General features: G+C 40.4%; 1 protein-coding gene across 1 annotated transcript in view; it reads right to left on the bottom strand.

Annotated features, from left to right (window-relative positions):
- Positions 1-19,929, bottom strand: part of SUN3 (Sad1 and UNC84 domain containing 3) — a 41,146-nt gene that overhangs the window by 4,068 nt on the left and 17,149 nt on the right. The window contains exons 4-8 of the mRNA XM_057733438.1: positions 12,574-12,614; positions 11,034-11,205; positions 9,325-9,409; positions 2,227-2,342; positions 876-1,043 (exon numbers count right to left, since the gene is read on the bottom strand). Of these exons, the coding sequence (XP_057589421.1) occupies positions 876-1,043; positions 2,227-2,342; positions 9,325-9,409; positions 11,034-11,205; positions 12,574-12,614 (582 nt within the window). The remainder of the gene's footprint in view (positions 1-875; positions 1,044-2,226; positions 2,343-9,324; positions 9,410-11,033; positions 11,206-12,573; positions 12,615-19,929) is intronic.

Here is a 19,929-nt window from a genome sequence, read left to right as displayed (position 1 = left end):
ATTATCCAGCAATTTAAAAAATTAAGTAGTGACACATTATAACATACATGAACCTTGAAAACATTATGCTGAGTAAAAGAAGCCATTCACAAAAGATGACAGATTATATGATTCCATTTTATACAAAATATCCAAAAGAGGCAAACCTACAGGTACAAAGTAGATTACTGGTTGTCAGCAGCTGGGGGAGTGAGGTGGGGGGATGGGAAGTGACAGCTAAGGCATGCAGGGTTTCTTTGGAAAATAGTAAAAATATTCTAAAATTGATCATGATGATGGTTACACAACTCTGTGAATATACCAAGAGCCACTATGTGTACACTTTACATGACTGAATTGCCAACGTGTGAAATATATCTCAATAAACCTGTTTTTTTTTTTTAAGTTAAGACATAAACATTTTGGGAGATTGGGAGAGGCATGGAAGAGAACTAATCTCCATTTTCCATTAAAGGAAGTCAGTAGATAATAATCAAAACTGAAAAATCAAGGAATAATAGTAAAAGCAAATATGAAGGCAGTAACCACATAAGCAGCTGAAACTGTTGCAAGTGGAAACTTCCAGAGAGTAAAAATTGGGGTGGGAGAAGTAGGACAAGGAAAACTCATGTTTCATTATAAACTATGGAAATGTTTCTTTTTTAAATTGTGCACATATAACTTTGATAAAAGTAAAAAATGGAATTAAGTAATAGTAACCCTCTGGTCCAGCCCTCTCACTTTGTAGATGACAAAGCAGAAGTCTAGGAAGTGAGTGATTTTCTCACCATGATACAAATAGTGAGCTGCACAGTTCAGGTGAGATCCCAGCTCCCAATTCCTAGCCAATCACCCACTATAACCCCTTCTGAATGGAGATTTAGACAGCTTCTCACATAGACAGAAAATTCCTTGGGTGCGCTGGAGATGTTTCCTGAGGGGGACACCTTCTCTGAGATGTGCTCCATGGTAACAGCAGTTGGTATGATCTTCCTGGCAAGCTTGATTAAGGCATGACCCTGGGAACCTGAAAAGGCCCAGCACTTCCCAGGGTGGACATCTGGCTAGAAAGAGAGCACTGTGTTAATCTCTTATCTGCTTACATAAATCCACTCCTGCAATGTTGGCCAGCTAATCACTATTGACCACAGATCTTGCTTATGCCTATAATATGACGGCACTGTGTGGGATGTATCAAATAGGAAAGCTTTCATTAATACCCCTAGTTTTGGTTGTGCTGATGTCAATCAGAGCCTTTTATTACATGAATATGTTTTCTTTTATTACTCTAACTAGACTATAAGTTGCTAGAGGTAGCTAGTTGGTATGAGTAGTGAAAGCACTGGTGCCGATAGTGCTGGTGGTGGTAACAAAGAGGGTGGTGGCAGTCATTCTGGTGACAATGAGGGCAGGTGATGGTGGTGGTGATGATGGTGATGGTGATGGTGCTGGTGATGGCAGTGATGGTGGTGATGGTGAAGGTGGTGGTGACAGAGATGTGGTGGTGGTGATGGTGGTGGTGATAATAATGGTGGTGGTCATGGTGGTGGTGGTGGCAGTGTTGGTGATATTGGTGGTGATGATGGTGATAATGGTGATGACAGTGGTGATGGTGGTGGTGGTGGTGATGGAGATGGAGATAATATTGGTGGTGAGAGCAATGCTGGCACTGGTGGTAAGGAAGAAAGGTGATGCCTATCACTTTCTACATCTAGACTGTACTCTGGAGTGAGATCTATAGTTTGCCCTTGAAGGTATTTCTAAATTGGAAATAAATTCAGGTGTGTAGTTACAGTTAAGAAGAGCCCTTCTGTCAGTTGATGCCTTTTGAATTGAGCTGAAATGTTAGTGAAAATCTTACTGGGAAATCTCTCCTAGTATGACTGGATTTTATAAAAATGTGTTGGCCTGAACAGCACATAGCATAGCACTTGCATTCAGGGGTCCTGCCCCTCCAATAAATGTTTGTCGAGTGACTGAGGTTTTCAGTGGAAAAAGAAGACCCCAGAATCAACTTGAAGAAAAGGTATGGAATGTGTATGTCCTATTTGAGAAGTACATAATCTAGTTCACTGATCTTAAAGTAATAAATAATAATTAATTAATCATAGTTTAATGCAAGAAGACAGTTTCAAGTTCTCTGAAAAATTCAGAGTTGTCTCCATTTCAGACATTAATATTTTTCATGATAAGTAACAGAAACAAAATCCTAAAATATAAACAGTTTATTTTAAATCTAGCTTTTACCTGGAGAATGATATCTGGAGGCATTTCATAGTTTAAAAACCCAATCCCATACCAGTACAGTTTTGCTTTACTATTTTTGTAACTTTCTGAGGTCCCAGATTCAAGAACAGAAGCTCCTGAAATTAGAAAATAATTTTTTTAATTAAAAAAATCACACAATTCAAAGCACCATTTAGATTTTAACGTTGTTGGAAAACTATTACTGGCCAACTTACAAATAAAATTCATACCAGGAAATTGACAGGAGAAGTATGACTTTCGGCTTTCACTACCGCTGAAATTGTATCACTTTGAGACAACCATGCTTTCTCTGTGTGCTTTCACAAAATTGCTGGAACTTATATTACAATAAAAAATGGAAATCTGGAACAATTGGCTTAGACTTGGGAATATTATGTGGATTGTGTTTGTTACCTAAAGAGACATATGGCTCCCCATATGTTAACAACTCATGTGATAAATTAGCCCAATTCACTCAAAAACAAAAGCAGAATGACAAGCAATGTCATAAATGCACTAAGTTGTGTTCATAATAGCCACTCTGCAGATTTGTTGAGCTTTAATTTTAATCAAAGAAATATAAAATATACTCATCAAATACTATCCCTTCAGGTTACTTCATTTTAGAAGTAAAATGTATTTTATACGTAAGAAATAAAGAAAATGCAAATCACTTCCTTAAGTTCCATCTGGATATCACAAAACAACATTAAAAAGACCCGTCGTGAGTGAATATCAGATCACCATTGCCTTTTCTAAGATGGCAGAATTTGAAATAGTGAATGTACCCAAGGTTGCAGGATTTAGCAAGTAGAATCACCAGACTCCAAGTTAAATTTTAACTTTACATAAAGATGAATAGTTTTTTAGTACAGGTATGTCCCATAAAATATCTGGGAAATATACTAAATAATTATTTGCTATTTGCCTGAAACTCAGATTTCACTGAGCATCCTTTATTGTATCTGGCAACCCTGTGAGTACCTTATTTTTGAGTGCTGATACTGTCTGCTCAGTCAATTAATATTCCTGCTGGACTGACTGGTTTGACAGAAATTAAACTTTCACATGCTGATGTGAGAACTGACCGCCCCATCCCCAGCCATAACCTGTTTCAGAAAAAATCTAATTGTGGCAGGTAGGGTTTTTAAGTAATTCAAATTCACTTTTCTCATTCTCATTTTTTAATTTTTAAATCCGCTTTATTAAGATATACATCCTATACAATGTACCTATTTAAAGTATACAATGCAGTGGTTTTCAGCGTGTTCGCAAAGCTGCACAACCATAGCCACAATCACATTAGAACACTTTCAGTCAGTCCCCAAAGAAACCCTATAGCACTTAGCTGTCACTCCCCACTCCCCCCACCCCCTCCCCATCCCCCGGCAATCACTGACCGACTTGCTATCTACATTTGTCTATTCTAGACCTGCTGTATTGCTATCTCTTTGTAGTCGGTCAGAGTAGTAGCCTTTTGAATGTGGCTACTTTCACTTAGCACAGTTGATATGTTTGAGCTTCCTGGTGGTTATAATGAGTTTGCTCCTTCTTATTGCTGAGTAACATCCCACCGTTCAGATACATCACAACCAGCTATCTGTTCATCTGTTTCCTTTTTTGGTGGCAATGAATAAAGTTGCTGTAGACATTCTCAGACAGGTTTTATTGTGAACCTGAGTTTAAACTTCTGTTAGGTAAATATTGATACCTAGAGGTGGAATTGCTGGTCATAAGGGTTATGTTTGACTTCATAAGAAACTGTCAAATGTCATACCCTAGTGAAGTAAGTCAGAGAAAGACAAGTACTGTATGTTTTCACTTATATGTGGAATCTAAATAGTAAAACAAGTGAGCGAATACAACAAAACAGAAACAGACTAAGATACAAAAGAGCAAACTAGTGGTTACCAGAAGGGAGAGGGCTGGGGGGAGGGGCAAGAAGGGGGAAGGGGATTAAGTGCAAACTGCTAAGTATAAGATAAATAAGATACAAGGATATAATGTACAGCATAGGAAATACAACCAATATTTTACATACAATGACTTTAAATGGAGTATAAGCTATAAAAATGTTGAAACTAATGCAACATTGTAAATCAACTATCTTTCAATTTTTTAAAAAAAGAAATTGGCAAATGGTTTTCCAAAATGTCTGTACCACATTATGTTCTCACCAGCCACGCCTGAGAATTCTAGTTCCTTTTCATTTCTGCCGCCGCTGTACATGTCAGGTTTTGTTTGTTTGCTGTTCTAACGGGTATGTCCTGGTATATCTACGTTTCACTAATGGATACCAATGATGAGCATTTTTTCATGTGCTTTTTTGACATGCATATATCTTCTTTGATGAAGTGGGTCTCGAAATCTTTGCCCGCTTTTTATTGAATGGGCTGTTTTCTTACCATTGAAATTTGAGAGTGTTTATAAATTCTGGATATAAGCCCTTTGTCAAGCATTTGGTTTGCAATACTGTCTCCTGGCCCATGACTTGTCTTTTCATTCTCTTCAGTGTCTTTTTCCAAGCAGAAGTTTTAAATTTGAATAAAGCCCAAATTCATTTCCTTTTATGGATCACATTTTGGGTATTGTGTCTAAGAAAGCTTTTCCCAACTCAAAGTCACAAAAACTTACTCTATTTTTTCTTGTAGAAGTTTTATACCTTTAAGCTTTATATTTGGGTCATACATTTTACATGTAACCCATTTTGAGTTAATATTTGTAAGGTGTGAGTTATGAGTCAAGGTTTATTTCCGCATACAAATATCCAACTCTTCCAGCACCATCAACTTGCTTTTTCTCCTTTGTCAACAGCTAATTAGTGTGGGACTATTTCTGTATTTTCTATTATGTTTCATTAATTTCATTAACATCACACTCTCTTATTACTGTAGCTTTATACTAAGCTTTCAAACTAGTGTGTCTCCCAAATTCATTCTTCCTTTTAAAACTGTTTTGGCTATTTTATAAAGAGCTTGTGGATTTCTACAAACAATCATGCTGGGATTTTGATTAGGACTGTATTCAATCAATAGACTAGTTAGGGAGAATTGCCAACTTTTATTTATTTATTTATTTATTTATTTATTTATTTATTGGCTCTGTTGAGTCTTTGTTGCTGCACAAGAGCTTTCTCTAGTTGTGGTGAGTGAGGGCTACTCTTCATTGTGGTGCGCGGGCTCCTCATTGCAGTGGCTTCTCTTGTTGCGGAGCATGGGCTCTAGGCGTGTGGGCTTCAGTAGTTGTGGCACACAGGTTCAATGGTTGTGGCACAAGGGCTTATTTGCTCCGTGGCATGTGGGATCTTCCTGGACCAGGGATCAAACCCATGTCCCCTGCATTGGCAGGCAGATTCTTAACCACTGCACCACCTAGGAAGTCCTGAGAGTTGCCAACTTGCCAATATTGACTCTCCTAATCCACAAATATGGAAGATCTGTCCACTTATTTAGGGCTTCTGTTATTTCTTTCATTAGTGGGGTTTTTTTCTTCTTCTTTTAGAATGTTTTTCATTGCTGTTGTGAATAGGATTGTTTTTAAAATTTTTTTCCAATTTCTTATTACTAGCATCTAAAAGTTATGTATATATAGAATTGAACTTACTAACTTCACTTAGTAGTTCTAGTAGATTTTTTGATGATTCTATATGTAAATCAGCATGTTGTCTGTGAATACAGAGATTTTTCCAATTTGCTTGCTTCTTTCTTCTTTCCCTCTCTTTCCCTGCCCCCTCCCCTCTCCCCACTCTTCCCTCCTCTACCCCCAATTCTTGTCTCACTTTGCTGTTAGGAGTTCTAGTACAGTGTTGACTAGGACAGAGTATAATAGGTCTTTCACCTCCTTAATTAAATTTATTCCTAGGCAGTTTATTCTTTTTGGTGCGATGGTAAATGGAGTTGTTTTCTTTATTTCTCTTTTTGATAATTTGTTATTAGTGTATAGATATGCAGCAGATTTCTGTATATTAACTTTGTACCCTGCAACTTTACTGAATTCACTTATTGATTGCTAGTTTTTTGGTGGAGTCTTTATGGTTCTCTATATGTGGTATCATGTCATCTGCAAATAGTGACAGTTTTACTTCTTTATCTCCCATTTGGATGCCTTTTACTTCCTTTTCCTCTCTGATTATTGTTGCTGGGACTTCCAATACTACACTGAGCAAAACTGGTGAGAGTGGGCATCCTTGTCTAGATCCTGATCTTAGAGGAGAAGTGCTCAGCTTTTCACTGCTGAGTATGGTGTTAGCTGTAGGTTTGTCATATAAGGCGTTATTACGTTGAGATATGTTCTCTCTATATATACTTTTTCTCTGTATTTTTTTAGTGATTGCTCTGGCAATCTCTATACATAACTAACCTTTCAAAATCAATTCATTTTTTAAATTAATTTATGTATTTATTCTTTTTTTATTGTCTGTGTTGGGTCTTCATTGCTGTACACGGGCTTTCTCTAGTTGCAGTGAGTGGGGGCTACTCTTCATTGTGGTATGCAGGCTCCTCATTGAGGTGGCTTCTCTTGTTGCAGAGCACAGGCTCTAGATGCATGGACTTCAGTAGTTGTGGCACATGGGCTCAATAGTGGTGGCTCACAGGCTCTAGAGCAAAGGCTCTATAGTTGTGGTCCATGGGCTTTGTTGCTCCGCAGCATGTGGTATCTTCCTGGGGCAGGGATCGAACCTGTGTCCCCTGCATTGGCAGGCAGATTCTTAACCACTGAGCCACCTAGGAAGTCCTCAAAGTCAGAGTTAATATTTTACCAATTTGTGTAAAATACAAAATCATATAACCACAGAGGTCCCTTTAACTTCACCCATTGACCTTTCCTTAAGAGTTGTCACATCTACATATGTTAAAACTCCAACAGCTGATGTTGTAATTTTTCCTTTCGATAGTCATATGTATTTTAAAGAACTTGAGAAAATTGCCTTAGTTACTTAGATATTTGTGAATAGCACTGTTTTTAAATTTTCTTTTTCCAATTTCTTATTACCAGCATCTAAAAATTATATGTATATACAATTGAATTAACTTCACTTATTTATATCTTTATTTATATTTTATTACTTAGATATTTGTCTTTTCTGTTCTTTTTCTTTCCTGAAGTTCTAAGTTTCCTTTTGGTGTCATTTGCCTTAATTCTGAAGAACTTCCTTTAGCAGATCCATTGACAAAGAATTCCCTTGGTTTCCCTTCATCTGAGAATGACCTCATTTCACCTTCACTCTTTTTTTAAAATAAATAAACAAACAAATAAATATTATTTGTTTATTTATTTTGGTTGTGTTGGGTCTTTGTTGCTATGTGCCAGCTTTCTCTAGTTGCGGCAAGTGGGGGCTACTCTTCGTTGTAGTGCAAGGGCTTCTCATTGTGGTGGCTTCTCTTGTTGCAGAGCACGGGCTCTGGGTCCACAGGCTTCAGTAGTTGTGGCTCACAGGCTCAGTAGTTGTGGCTCGAGGGCTCTAGAGTATAGGCTTAGTAGTTGTGGTGCACGGGCTTAGTTGCTCATGGCACGTGGGATCTTCCTGCACCAGGGCTTAAACCCATGTCCCCTGCATTGGCAGGTGGATCCTTAACCACTGCGTCACCAGAGAAGCCCTCACCCTCACTTTTAAAGGATATTTTTACTGGTTCCGCATTGGCATTTCCTTTATTTCAGCACTATACACTGTAGTTCCCTCCTCTTCTTGTCTCCTTGGTTTCCGATAAGAAATCACAGTTGTTCACATCATTGTTCTCCCATATGTAATGTGTGTGTTTTGTTCCTCTAGCTGCTTTCAAGATTTTCTCTTCTTTGGTTTGTGAAATTTATGCTGTGTCTGGGTGTAGTTTCCCTTGACTTTACCTTGTTTCTGGTTTACTCAGTTTCTTGAATCTATAAATTTACACTTTTAACCAAATTTGGAATGTTTTCAGCCATTGTTTCTTCAAATAAATCATTTTTCTGCATTTTTCTCTTATCTGCTTCTGAGACTACAAGGATGAGGATGTTAGACCTTTTCATATATGTTGCATAGGTTTGCATCAGCTCAAGCATTGAGAGAAAAGAAAAACAGTAAACTCACCCCCACACAGGCCACATTTCCAGTTTTTTCTTTCTCTCCACAATCTGCCTCCTTTTGTTTACTTTTCATCAAACTCGGGTAGCTGCTTTTTATATCTTGTCCAGCTCTTTTAGTTGTACGTCATCAGCAGGGCAGAAAGGCTGCTCTGGGCTTTTCTCCATCTCGTCCCAACCAGAAGCTGGCTGTGTACCATGCTAACATTTATTGAGGAGCCGTAACGTTTGCTGCTATTCCTTGTTCTGTGTAGGGTATCCACGGGCCTTTGTCATTGGTGGTTTTTCCAGATGGAAGTTGTAAATATATTCAACAGAATAGGAGGAAGGCATCAAAAGCCTGTATCAGAATGCCAAGACTAAGCAAACAAACAAACCAAGCACTCTGTGAGTTGCCTTTCCCCATCTTATCTCATGCTTATGCCTCCCAGGCTTCAGGGAATTCACAGCCAGGCAAGTCTGTTCTCCTGCTCTGTTTCTCTCTCAACACCCCCCCCCCCCCACACACACACGACTCATGATCATTCTGGTCCAAATGGTCTCTACTCCACGCAGGACACACGTTTTATTCGTCAGGATTAGTTTGGCTTTTGTCCCTTGAGACACACTAGCTTTACTCTGTGTACTCTGCACATCCACCCTCTTTCTTTTAAGAACATTACACACGGTCTTGAGACACCACCACTTAATCACTAGTAATGCATTTAGCGTAGTCATTAGTAGTCACTTTACTCCACAGAGAATAAGATGTTACAGTGTTTGTGAGGCATCCCCAAGCTCCCCGCTGCAGGCGCGCTTCCTCTGTGGCCCTCTTAGAGTGGATCACACACGCACTGTCTGTGCTCCTTCTGAGATTCACACCCAGAAAGCAATCAGCTACCACCATTGCTGTTCTCTTCTTTATTGTCTAGCTTTGTTAGTTTTTCCTCCCTCTCCAGTTACCAGATAGATAAACACGTTTTCCTAATAAAGAAGCACAGAGGACAGAGATGCTTTTGAAACGCTGACTCTTTACATTGGCCTTGTCACTTCTTCACTCACCTGCTGACTTAAGAGCATAATCAGCCATCTGGACTTGATCTTCTCTCAACTTTTTAAGTATGTAATTTACCAAGTTTGACATTTCCTGTACAAATTTGAAAAAGAGTTTCCTGTTAACAATCTCTGTCAACGGCTTGAGTTTTGACAACTTACTTTGTTGATTTGGACCCAAGTTCCCTAATCGGCAAAATGATAACAACACTGAACACTGACCAGGCTGCAGGTGGAGCCCGGCCTGGCACACAGATTCTTATGATCCCTTCCCAGGTCAGTGGGAAGCTGAGGTATCCAAGCGGAGATGTGTTCGGCCATTCTCCAGGCTCACAGCGCAAGGCTGGACTCAAGCCCCTTCTGAAGCCCTGAAGTCATGCTCTCACAGTGGGGCAGTCAAGTGAGGATGTGTGTGTGAACTGCCGGGCCCCCTTTCAGTGTCTCTGCTTAGTAATAAAGACTTGAACATTCTGTAGGTATTTGGTTAAATACACACACACACACACACACACACACACACACACAGGGGTGAGTCAAAAATTATCCACACTCTGGATGTAGAATTTACAGAAGTTTAAATGTAACCAGCAGAGTGTGGATAATTTTTGACTCACCCTCGTATATTTTTTTTTTTGGGGGGGTACACCAGGTTCAATCAACTGTTTTTATACACATATCCCCGTATTCCCTCCCTTCCTTGACGCCCCCCCCTCGAGTCCCCCCCACCCTCCCTGCCCCAGTCCTCTAAGGCATCTTCCATCCTCGAGTTGGACTCCCTTTGTTATACAACAACTTCCCACTGACTATTTTACAGTTGGTAGTATATATATGTCTGTGCTACTCTCTCGCTTCTTCTCAGTTTCCCCTTCACCCCCCGCCCCCCCTCGTATATTTTATTTATATATATATATGTATATATATATTTTTGGCAGCTTGCGGGATCTTAGTTTCCCCACAAGGGATCGAACCTGTGCCCCCTGCAGTGAAAGCACAGATTCCTAACCACTGGACCACCAGGGAAGTCCCAGGAGGTATTTGGGAACCAAGGCAGTTTACATAGACTATGTGATTGCTTGTGTTAGAAATTATTCATCCTTTGAATTACTATTGGGTTCTTTAGGATGTTCTGAGTCTAAAAAACCAAGTGTCTTGAGAGAACATTAACAGTTTGAGTTCTGAGGAAGCACTTTGTCCTAGGGCCCTGATGGTGGTGGCCTGGAGGCAGTGGTGGTCAGTGTCAGCTTTCTGTGTGTTTGAAAACACAGAATCTAAGGAAAGGAAAGAAGCAAAACTAAGTTCATTGGCCTTCGTCATCATGTTGCCTGACCTGGTGCTGAGTAGGTCAAACGCACTAGCTTTAGGTCCCTGAATACAAATATTTTCCTGTTTAGGTATTTAGGTATAGACTTTCAGAGACTGTCATCTCTGAATGAGGTTTTGTCTGTCTTTTTTTTTAACTGCAACATGAAACAGAATCAGTTCCTTATTTGGGTGGGAAGTCAGTCTTATTGCAATACAAAATCTTCCCTGTGACACAGTAATTATGAAAAAGTGTGTTTCCAGGGGCAAGCTTTAGTGAACGTAAGCTGATGTTGGGCAAGAATTTTCAGGAGGACACAGACCATTTCCCACTTATCCCTCCATTTCTGCACTCATGCAAATTGTGGACACGACATCTGAAGGTCGGACAAGCCCCGCCTCCCTCCCGCGCCCCTCACCTCGTCCACAACCTCTGCTTGGTCCCAGCCTTCAGCGGGGTCTCCGTCAGCGGTCCAGCTGTAATTGTGCAGACCATCCCGTGTATCTCTAAGTAAGGCCTTCAGAACATCTATTTGTTCAATTAAAAATAGAATTTCACGGAAGTTGTTTTCCAAAGTCTGGCTTTCCTTCCTGTAAATGGAGACCCTCACCGTGAAAGGAGGAAGTGGTGGTCTCCCTGCCGCCCCCAGGGCTGGGCTTCAGTGTCAGCAAAGCAAGGAGAAAGAGAGAAACTCCGAGTAAGGGGCGTTCAGGGGATGCCCCTTCATCTGAAGCACTGCACTTTACTGCATGTGAAAAGCAAAGACATTCAGGGAAGCTGTCCTGAGGGCAACCCAGGGCTTGAGGTGTGCTCGATGCAGGCGGGTCCCCTCCCTTGAGGAGCATGGCCACCCTGACGTAAGCTAGGTGACCTCACAGTGCAAATCCTAAATCCCCCTCTCAGCGCCTTAGGATGGGGACCATCTTGAACTTTGAGTGGGGTATGGAGCAGGGGACTCCCAACCAAGCCCTGAGGTTCTGTACACCAGCCCTGAGGTTCTGCACACAGGCGTCAGGTTCTGTACACACCAGCTCTGAGGTTCTGCACACCAGCGCTGAGGCTCTGCACACCAGCCCTGAGGTTCTGTACACCAGCCCTGAGGTTTTGCACACAGGCGTGAGGTTCTGTACACACCAGCCCTGATGTTCTGCACACCAGCCCTGAAGTTCTACACACAGGCGTGAGGTTCTGTACACACCAGCCCTGAGGTTTTGTACATGCCAGCCCTGAGGTTCTGTACACACAAGCCCCAAGGTTCTGCACACCAGCCCTGAGGTTCTGCACATCAGACCTGAGGGTCTGCACACACCAGCCCTGAGGTTCTGCACACCAGCCTCGGTCACCGGGGGCTGCAGGATCCAGCCAGGGGTGCGGGTGGGGAGCAGCTTCCCTTCACCAGCTGCAGGGTGCAAGATTTTCCTTTCTAAGAATCAGCTCTACTACTTGTACAGTTTGAAAGTTACTGGTACAAAGAATAAGAAAATGTCAAGCCAATGGGTTTTTCTTTATGTGCAAAAAAATGTAAGCACTACTTATCTAGTATTTTCTCCCAATTTGTGAAACAATACATGTTCACAATTTGGAAAATACAAAAATTTTGAAGAAATAAAAACTGTAAAATTTTGGTGTGTTCATAACAGTTTTAATTCTATGCAAAAACATTGTAACAAAATAACTTTGTGTCCCACTGCAGTTCCGAGATCAGAAAATATATTTTAGAATTATTTTAAGGGCTTCATAATTCTCTATTCCATGTATTTAACCAGCGGCCTGTTTTTCACCTTGGTTGTTTTCCTTTTTTTTTTTTTAAATAATAAATAATATTGAAAGAAACTCCCAGTGTATAGTTCCTTAAAGAATGATCCGCAGAAGTAGAAATTAGTTTTACAACTTTACAAAAGCATTTCAGTGTTTGGACCCACACCAGAAAGTCACACACATGAAAATACTTCACTCACTTTAAAAGTTCCAGTTGCTCTTTTGGCATTCGGAGCCTGGCCTAAAAAAACAAAAGAAAACAAAATCATTCCAAATCCTGCCTATTCAAGTGGAGTTATTTTTCCTCTTTGTAAAGGGGAAGGAAATCACACTACCACCCTTGATAGACACATGTGGCACATGGGACGCGCAGCCTCTAAGACACCTGCATCTTCCTGCAAATAGTTGTATTTAGAGGAGACGTGGAAACACCCAGACCTGAGGCTTGTCCCTGGAAGCAGTGAGGGGCACCCCTTTCTACGTAAGGAAGCTGATGGCTGGATCGCATCAGCACAGCATCAGGAGAATCGCAGAAGTTTACCTGATGCCGACAGGGTGTCCCAGCAGGACCATGTTGTGTTTGCACGGGTGGTGTCCTGGCCAGGCTGACACTGCTGCTGCTGTATAGGACGCAAGCAGGGCCATCGCGGAGGAGGTCCCCATGGGATGCGGACAGAGGGTCTGCATCCAGGCTGCAGCCCCCACCCAGCTTCCTCCCACCAGCTCCTCTGTGTGCAAAGCCCCATGCACCTCGTGGGTTGTAGGCTCGCCCACAAATGGCCGCAAACCCAGCAGCTAAAAATGACAGAAATGGATTTTCTCACAGGCCTGGAGGCCAGACGTCCGAGATCAGGGTGTCAGCAGGGCCGCACTTTGCTCTGAGGCTTAAGAGAAATTCTGTTTCTTGCTTCTTCCACCTGCTGGGGGCTCCGGGCTTCCTTGCTGTGACTGCACTGTCCACACACACCCTTTCTCCCCGGGTGCTTCTCCTCTGCGTGTCTCTGATGAGGACACATGTCGATGGGTAAAGGCCCCGCCTGGGAATCCAGCACAACTTCACCTCAGGAGCCCTAATTACACCTGCAGAGACTTCTTCCAAATGAAAGTCCCATGCGCAGGTTCTGGGGGTCAGGTCACTTTCAACCCACTGCAGTGACCGTCCATGACTTATCTGGGAAATAATGCCCCATTCTTCGCAGAGGACAAGTCTGCCTTCAAAGACTCTGACTTCCCAACAGTCTGTCCTGCCAAAATGGTACACGGCAGGAAGGGCAAACCATCCACACTGTTGTGAGACAACGGGGGAGTGGAGCACAGCACGCCCCACAGAAAATAGTCATCTCACTTTTTTTTTTTTTAGTATTTACTTATTTGATTGTGCCGGGTCATAGTTGTGGCTTGCTGGCTCCTCAGTTGTGACACACAGCCTCCTTACTTGTGCAAGTGAATTCTCAGTTGCAGCATGCATTTGGGATCTAGTTCCCTGACCAGGGATCACACCCGGGCCCCCTGCATTGGGAGCGAGGAGTCTTATCCACTGCGCCACCAAGGAAGTCCCTACCTCACTTATTTTTCTTCTGCTTAGCAAATTAATTTAAAAAAATTTTTTTAATGGAGTACAGTTGCTTTACAGTATTGTGTTAGTCTCTGCTGTACAGCAGAGTGAATCAGCTGTACGTGTACATATATCCCCTTTTTTGGATTTCCTTCCCGTTTAGATCACCACAGAGCACTGAGCAGAGTTCCCTGAGATCTACAGTAGCTTCTCATTAGTTAGCAATTTAATTTCTTATGGGCTCTTCTCAACATGTTTCTTTTGACAGGCATGTGGGTGTGGGAGCTTAATTTTGGTAAGGAGAAATTCTTTTTTTTAAGCTCTTTATTGGAATATAATTGCTTTACACTCTTGTACCAGCTTTTGAGGTACACAAAAGACAATCAGCTGTATTTATACATATATCCCCATATGCCCTCCCTCGCACCACTCCCTCCCACCCTCCCTGTCCTGGCCCTCTAAGGCATCACCCATCATCAAGTTGATCTCCATTTGTTATACAGCAACTTCCCACTAGCTATTTATTTTACAGTTGATAGCATATATATGTCTACGCTACTCTCTCACTTAGTCCCAGTTTCCCCTTCACTCCCCACCATCCCAACCCCATGTTCTCCAGTCCATTCTCTGCATCTGCATCCTTATTCTTGCCCTTTCACTGGGTTCATCAGTACCATTTTTTTTTAGATTCCATATATATGAGTTAGTATACAGTATTGGTTTTTCTCTTTCTGGCTTACTTCACTCTCTATGACAGACTCTATGTCTATCCACCTCATTACATATACCTCAAATTCGTTCCTTTTTATGGCTGAGTAATATTCCATTGTACATATGTGCCACATCTTCTTTATCCATTCTTCTGTTGATGGGCATTTAGGTTGCTTCCATGTCCTGGCTCTTGTAAATAGTGCTGCAATGAATATTATGGTATATGTTTCTTTTTGAATTATGGTTTTCTCTGGGTATATGCCCAGTAGTGGGATTACTGGATCACATGGTAGTTCTATTTTTAGTTTCTTAAGGAATCTCCAAATTGTTTTCCATAGTGGCTGTACCAACTTACATTCCCGCCAACAGTGCGGGAGAGTTCCCTTTTCTCCACACCCTCTCCAACATTTATTGTTTCTAGATGTTTTGATGATGGCCATTCTGACCAGGGTGAGATGATACCTCATAGTGGCTTTGACTTGCATTTCTCTAATGATTAGTGATGTTAAGCACCTTTTCCTGTGTTTGTTGGCCATCTGTATGTCTTCTTTGGAGAAATGTCTATTTAGGTCTTCTGTCCATTTGTGGATTGGGTTATTTGCTTTTTTGGTATTAAGCTGCATGAGCTGCTTGTATAGTTGGGAGATTAATCCTTTGTCCATTGCTTCATTGGCAAGTATTTTCTCCCATTCTGAGGGTTGTCTTCTTGTCTTGTTTATGGTTCCTTTCGCTGTGCAAAAGATTTTAAGTTTCATGAGGTCCCATTCGTTTATTCTTGATTTTATTTCCATGATTCTAGGAAGTGGGTCAAAAAGGATCTTGCTTTGATGTATGTCACAGAGTGTTCTGCCTATGTTTTCCTCTAGGAGTTTTATAGTGTATGGCCTTACATGTAGGTCTTTAATCCATTTGGAGTTTATTTTTGTGTATGGTGTTAGAAAGTGTTCTAATTTCATTCTTTTACATGTAGCTGTCCAATTTTCCCAACACCGCTTATTGAAAAAGCTGTCTTTTTTCCATTGTATATTCTTGCCTCCTTTGTTAAAGATAAGGTGCCCATATGCACTTGGGTTTACCTCTGGGTTCTCTATTCTGTTCCATTGATCTTCCTTTCTATTTTTGTGCCAGTACCATACTGTCTTGATCACTGTGAACTTGTAGTATAGTTTGAAGTCAGGAAGCCTAATTCCAGCAACTCCATCTTTCCTTCTCAAGATTGCTTTGGCTATGTGGGGTCTTTTGCGTTTCCATACAAATCATAAGATTTCTTGTTCTAGTTCTGTGAAAAATGCCATTGGTAATTTGATAGGGATTGTGTTGAATCTGTAAAATTGCTTTGGGTAGTATAGTCATTTTCACAATGCTGATACTTCCAATCCAGGAAGATGGTATGTCCCTCCATCTGTTTGTATCGTCTTTGATTTCTTTCATCAGTGTCATATAGTTTTTTGCACACAGGTCTTCTGCCTCCTTAGGCAGGTTTATTCCTAGGTAGTTTATTCTTTTTCTTGCAGTGATAAATGGGAGAGTTTCCTTAATTTCTCTTTCTGCTTTTTTGTTGTTAGTGTATAGGAATGCAAGAGATTTTTGCACATTAATTTTGTATTACTTTACTAAATTCATCGATTAGTGCTAGCAGATTTCTGGTAGAGTCTTTTGGGTTTTCTATGTATAATATCATGTCATCTGCAAAGAGTGACAATTTTACTTCTTCTTTTCCAATTTGGATTCCTTTTATTTCATTTTCCTCTCTGATTGCTGTGGCTAAAACTTCCAAAACTATGTTGAATAATAATGGTGAGAGTGGGCACCCTTGTCTTTTTCCTTTTCTTAAAGGGAATTCTTTCAGTTTTTCACCGTTTAGAACGATGTTGGCTGTTGGTTTGTCACATATGGCTTGTATTATGTTGAGGTAATTTCCTTCTATGCCCATTTTCTGGAGAGTTTTTATCATAAATGGATGTTGAATTTTGTCAAAAGCTTTTTCTGCATCTATTGAGATGGTCATATGGTTTTTATCCTTCAATTTGTTGATATGATGTATCACATTGATTGATTTGTGTATATTGAAGAATCCTTGCATCCCAGGGATAAACCCCACTTGATCATGGTGTATGATCTTTTTAATGTGCTGTTGGATTCTGTTAGCTAGTATTATGTTGAGGATTTTTCCATCTATATTCATCAGTGATATTGGCCTGTAATTTTCTTTTTTTGTGACATCTTTGCCTGATTTTGGTATCAGGGTGATGGTGGCTTCGTAGAATGAGTTTGGGAGTGTTTCTCCTTCTGCTACATTTTGGAACAGTTTGAGAAGGATAGGTGTTAGCTCTTCTCGAAATGTTTGATAGAATTTTCCGTGAAGCTAACTGGCCCTGGGCTTTTGTTTGTTGGGAGATTTTTAATCATTGCCTCAATTTCCGTATTTGTGATTGGTCTGTTCATATGTTCTATTTCTTCCTAGTTCAGTTTTGGAAGATTGTATTTTTCTAAGAATGTATCCATTTCTTCCAGGTTATCCAATGTATTGGCATTTCGTTGCTTGTAGGAGTCTCTCATGATCTCTTGTATTTCTATGCAGTCAGTTGTTACTTCTCCTTTTTCATTTCTAATTCTGTTGATTTGTGTCTTCTCCCTTTTTTCCTGATGAGACTGGCTAATGGTTCATCAGTTTTGTTTATCTTCTCAAAGAACCAGCTTTTAGTTTTATTGATCTTTGCTATTGTTTCCTTCATTTCTTTTTCATTTATTTCTGCTCTGATCTTTTATGATTTCTTTCCTTCTGCTCACTTTGGGTTTTTTTTGTTCTTTCTCTAATTCTTTTAGGTGTCAGGTTAGGTTGTTTATTTGATATTTTTCTTGTTTCCTGAGGTAGGACTGTATTGCTATAAACTTCCCTCTTAGAACGGTTTTGCTGCATCCCATAGGTTTTGGGTTGCTGGGTTTTCATTGTCATTTGTTTCTAAATATTTTTTTGTTTCCTCTTTGATTTCTTTAGTGATTTATTGGTTGTTTAATAGCATACTGTTTAGCCTCCATGTGTTTGTATTTTTTACAATTCTTTTCAGGTAATTGATATGTAGTCTCATGGCGTTGTGGTCAGAGAAGATGCTTGATATGATTTCAATTTTCTTCAATTTACCAAGGCTTGATTTGTGACCCAAGATGTGATCTATCCTGGAGAATGTTCTGTGTGCACTTGAGAAGAAAGTGTATTCTGTAGTTTTTGGATGGAATGTCCTATAAATATCAATTAAGTCGAGATGGTCTAATGTGTCATTTAAAGCTTGTGTGTCCTTATTTATTTTCTGTTTGGATGATCTGTCTGTTGTTGTAAGTGGGGTGTTAAAGTCTCCTACTATTATTGTGTTACTGTCGATGTCCCCTTTTATGGCTGTTAGCATTTGCCTTATGTGTTGAGGTGCTCCTGTGTTGGGTGCATCGATATGTACAATTGTTATATGTTCTTCTTGGATGGATCCCTTGATCATTATGTAGTGTCCTTCCTTGTCTCTTGTGATAGTCTTTACTGTAAAGTCTAATTTGTCTGATATGAGTATTGCTACTCCAGCTTTCTTTTGACTTCCATTTGCATGGAATAACCTTTTCCATCCCTTTACTTTCAGTCTGTGTCCCTTGGTCTGAAGTGGTTTTCTTGTAGGCAGCATATAGAAGGGTCTTGTTTTTGTATCCATTCAGCCAGTCTGTGTCTTTTGGTTGGAGCATTTAATCCATTTATTTTTAAGGTGATTATTGACATGTATGTACCTATTAATTGTTTTGGGTTTGTTTTGGTAGGTCTTTTCTTTCTCTTGGGTTTCCTACTTAGAAAATCTCCTTTAGCAATTGTTGTAAGGCTGGTTTGGTGGTGCTGAATTCTCTTAACTTTTGCTTGTCTGTCAAGCTTTGGATTTCTCTGTCGAATCTGAATGAGATTCTTGCTGGGTAGAATATTCTTGGCTGCAGGATTTTCTCTTTCAGGACCTTCAGTATATCCTGCCACTCCCTTTTGACCTACAGAGTTTCTACAGAAAGATCAGCTGTTATCCTTATGGGTTTTCCCTTACATATTATTTGTTGCTTTTCTCTTGCTGCTTTTAATATTTTTTCTTTGTGTTTAATTTTCGTTAGTTTGATTAATATGTGCCTTGGTGTATTTCTTCTTGGGTTTATCCTGTATGGGACTCTCTGCGCTTCTTGGATTTGATTAATTATTTCCTTTCCCATGTTGGAGAAGTTTTCCACTATAACCTCTTCAAATATTTTCTCAGACCCTTTATTTTTTTCTTCTTCTTCTGGAATGCCTATGATTCGAATGTTGGTGCATTTAATGCTGTCACCAAGGTCTCTGAGACTGTCTTCCATTCTTTTTATTCTTTTTTCTCTTTCCTTCTCTGTGGCAGTTACTCCCCCCATTTTGTCTTCCAACTCACTTATTCATTCTTCTGCTTCAGTTATTCTGCTGTTTATACCATGTAGAGTATTTTTAATTTCGCTAATTTTGTTGTCCATTACTGCTTGTTTGCTCTTTAATTCTTCTGAGTTCTTATTAACTGTTTCTTGTATTTTCTCTATTTTGCTGTTGAGATTTCGTATCATCTTTACTATCATTACTCTGAATTCTTTTTCAGGCAATTTTCCTCTTTCCTCTTCATTTATTTGGTCTTATGGGTTTTTTTCCTGCTCCTTTGCCTGCATGGTGTTTCTTTGTTTTCTCATTTTGTCTAATTTATAGGATTTGCTGTCTCCTTTCCCTATGCTGCCTAGTAGTAATTCCTCTTGTTTCTGCCCTCTGCCCTCTGTGGTGAGGTCTGTCCACTGTCTTGAGAAGGATTCCTGTTGGGGGGGTCTGGTGTCTGCTTTCTTGTGTGTGGCTCCATGTCTTTTCTCTCTGATGAGCAGGGCCATGTCAGGAGGTGTGTTTTATGGTATCTATGAGGTTAATATGGCTTTAGGTAATCTGTGTGCTGATGGCTGGGTTTGTGTTCCTGTCTTGTTTGTAGTTTGATGTGAGGTGTCCAGCACTGGCAGCAGCAGAGAGTCAGATGAAGCCAGGTCTTAGACAGGGCTCTGTGAGAGTTCCCTGCAGTTAATCTTCCCTGTGGCTGAGGATGACTCCCTAGCAGTCTAGCAACCTGGATTCAGTGCTCCTTCCCCAGAGCCTCCTACTTGACTTCTGATGGACTAGTCCAGACTTCAGAGGTTGCCTGTCCCAGCAATAAAGGGGTTTAAAAAAGACTGTCCAAGCCCCAGACTAATGTCAGTGTGTTGCGGCAAACAAATACTAAAT

Source organism: Hippopotamus amphibius, chromosome 4 (assembly GCF_030028045.1).
Source record: "Hippopotamus amphibius kiboko isolate mHipAmp2 chromosome 4, mHipAmp2.hap2, whole genome shotgun sequence".
NCBI classification, from domain to species: Eukaryota; Metazoa; Chordata; class Mammalia; order Artiodactyla; family Hippopotamidae; genus Hippopotamus; species Hippopotamus amphibius.
Note: the sequence above shows the minus strand (reverse complement) of the source record. Positions and strands in the feature narration are given on the sequence as shown.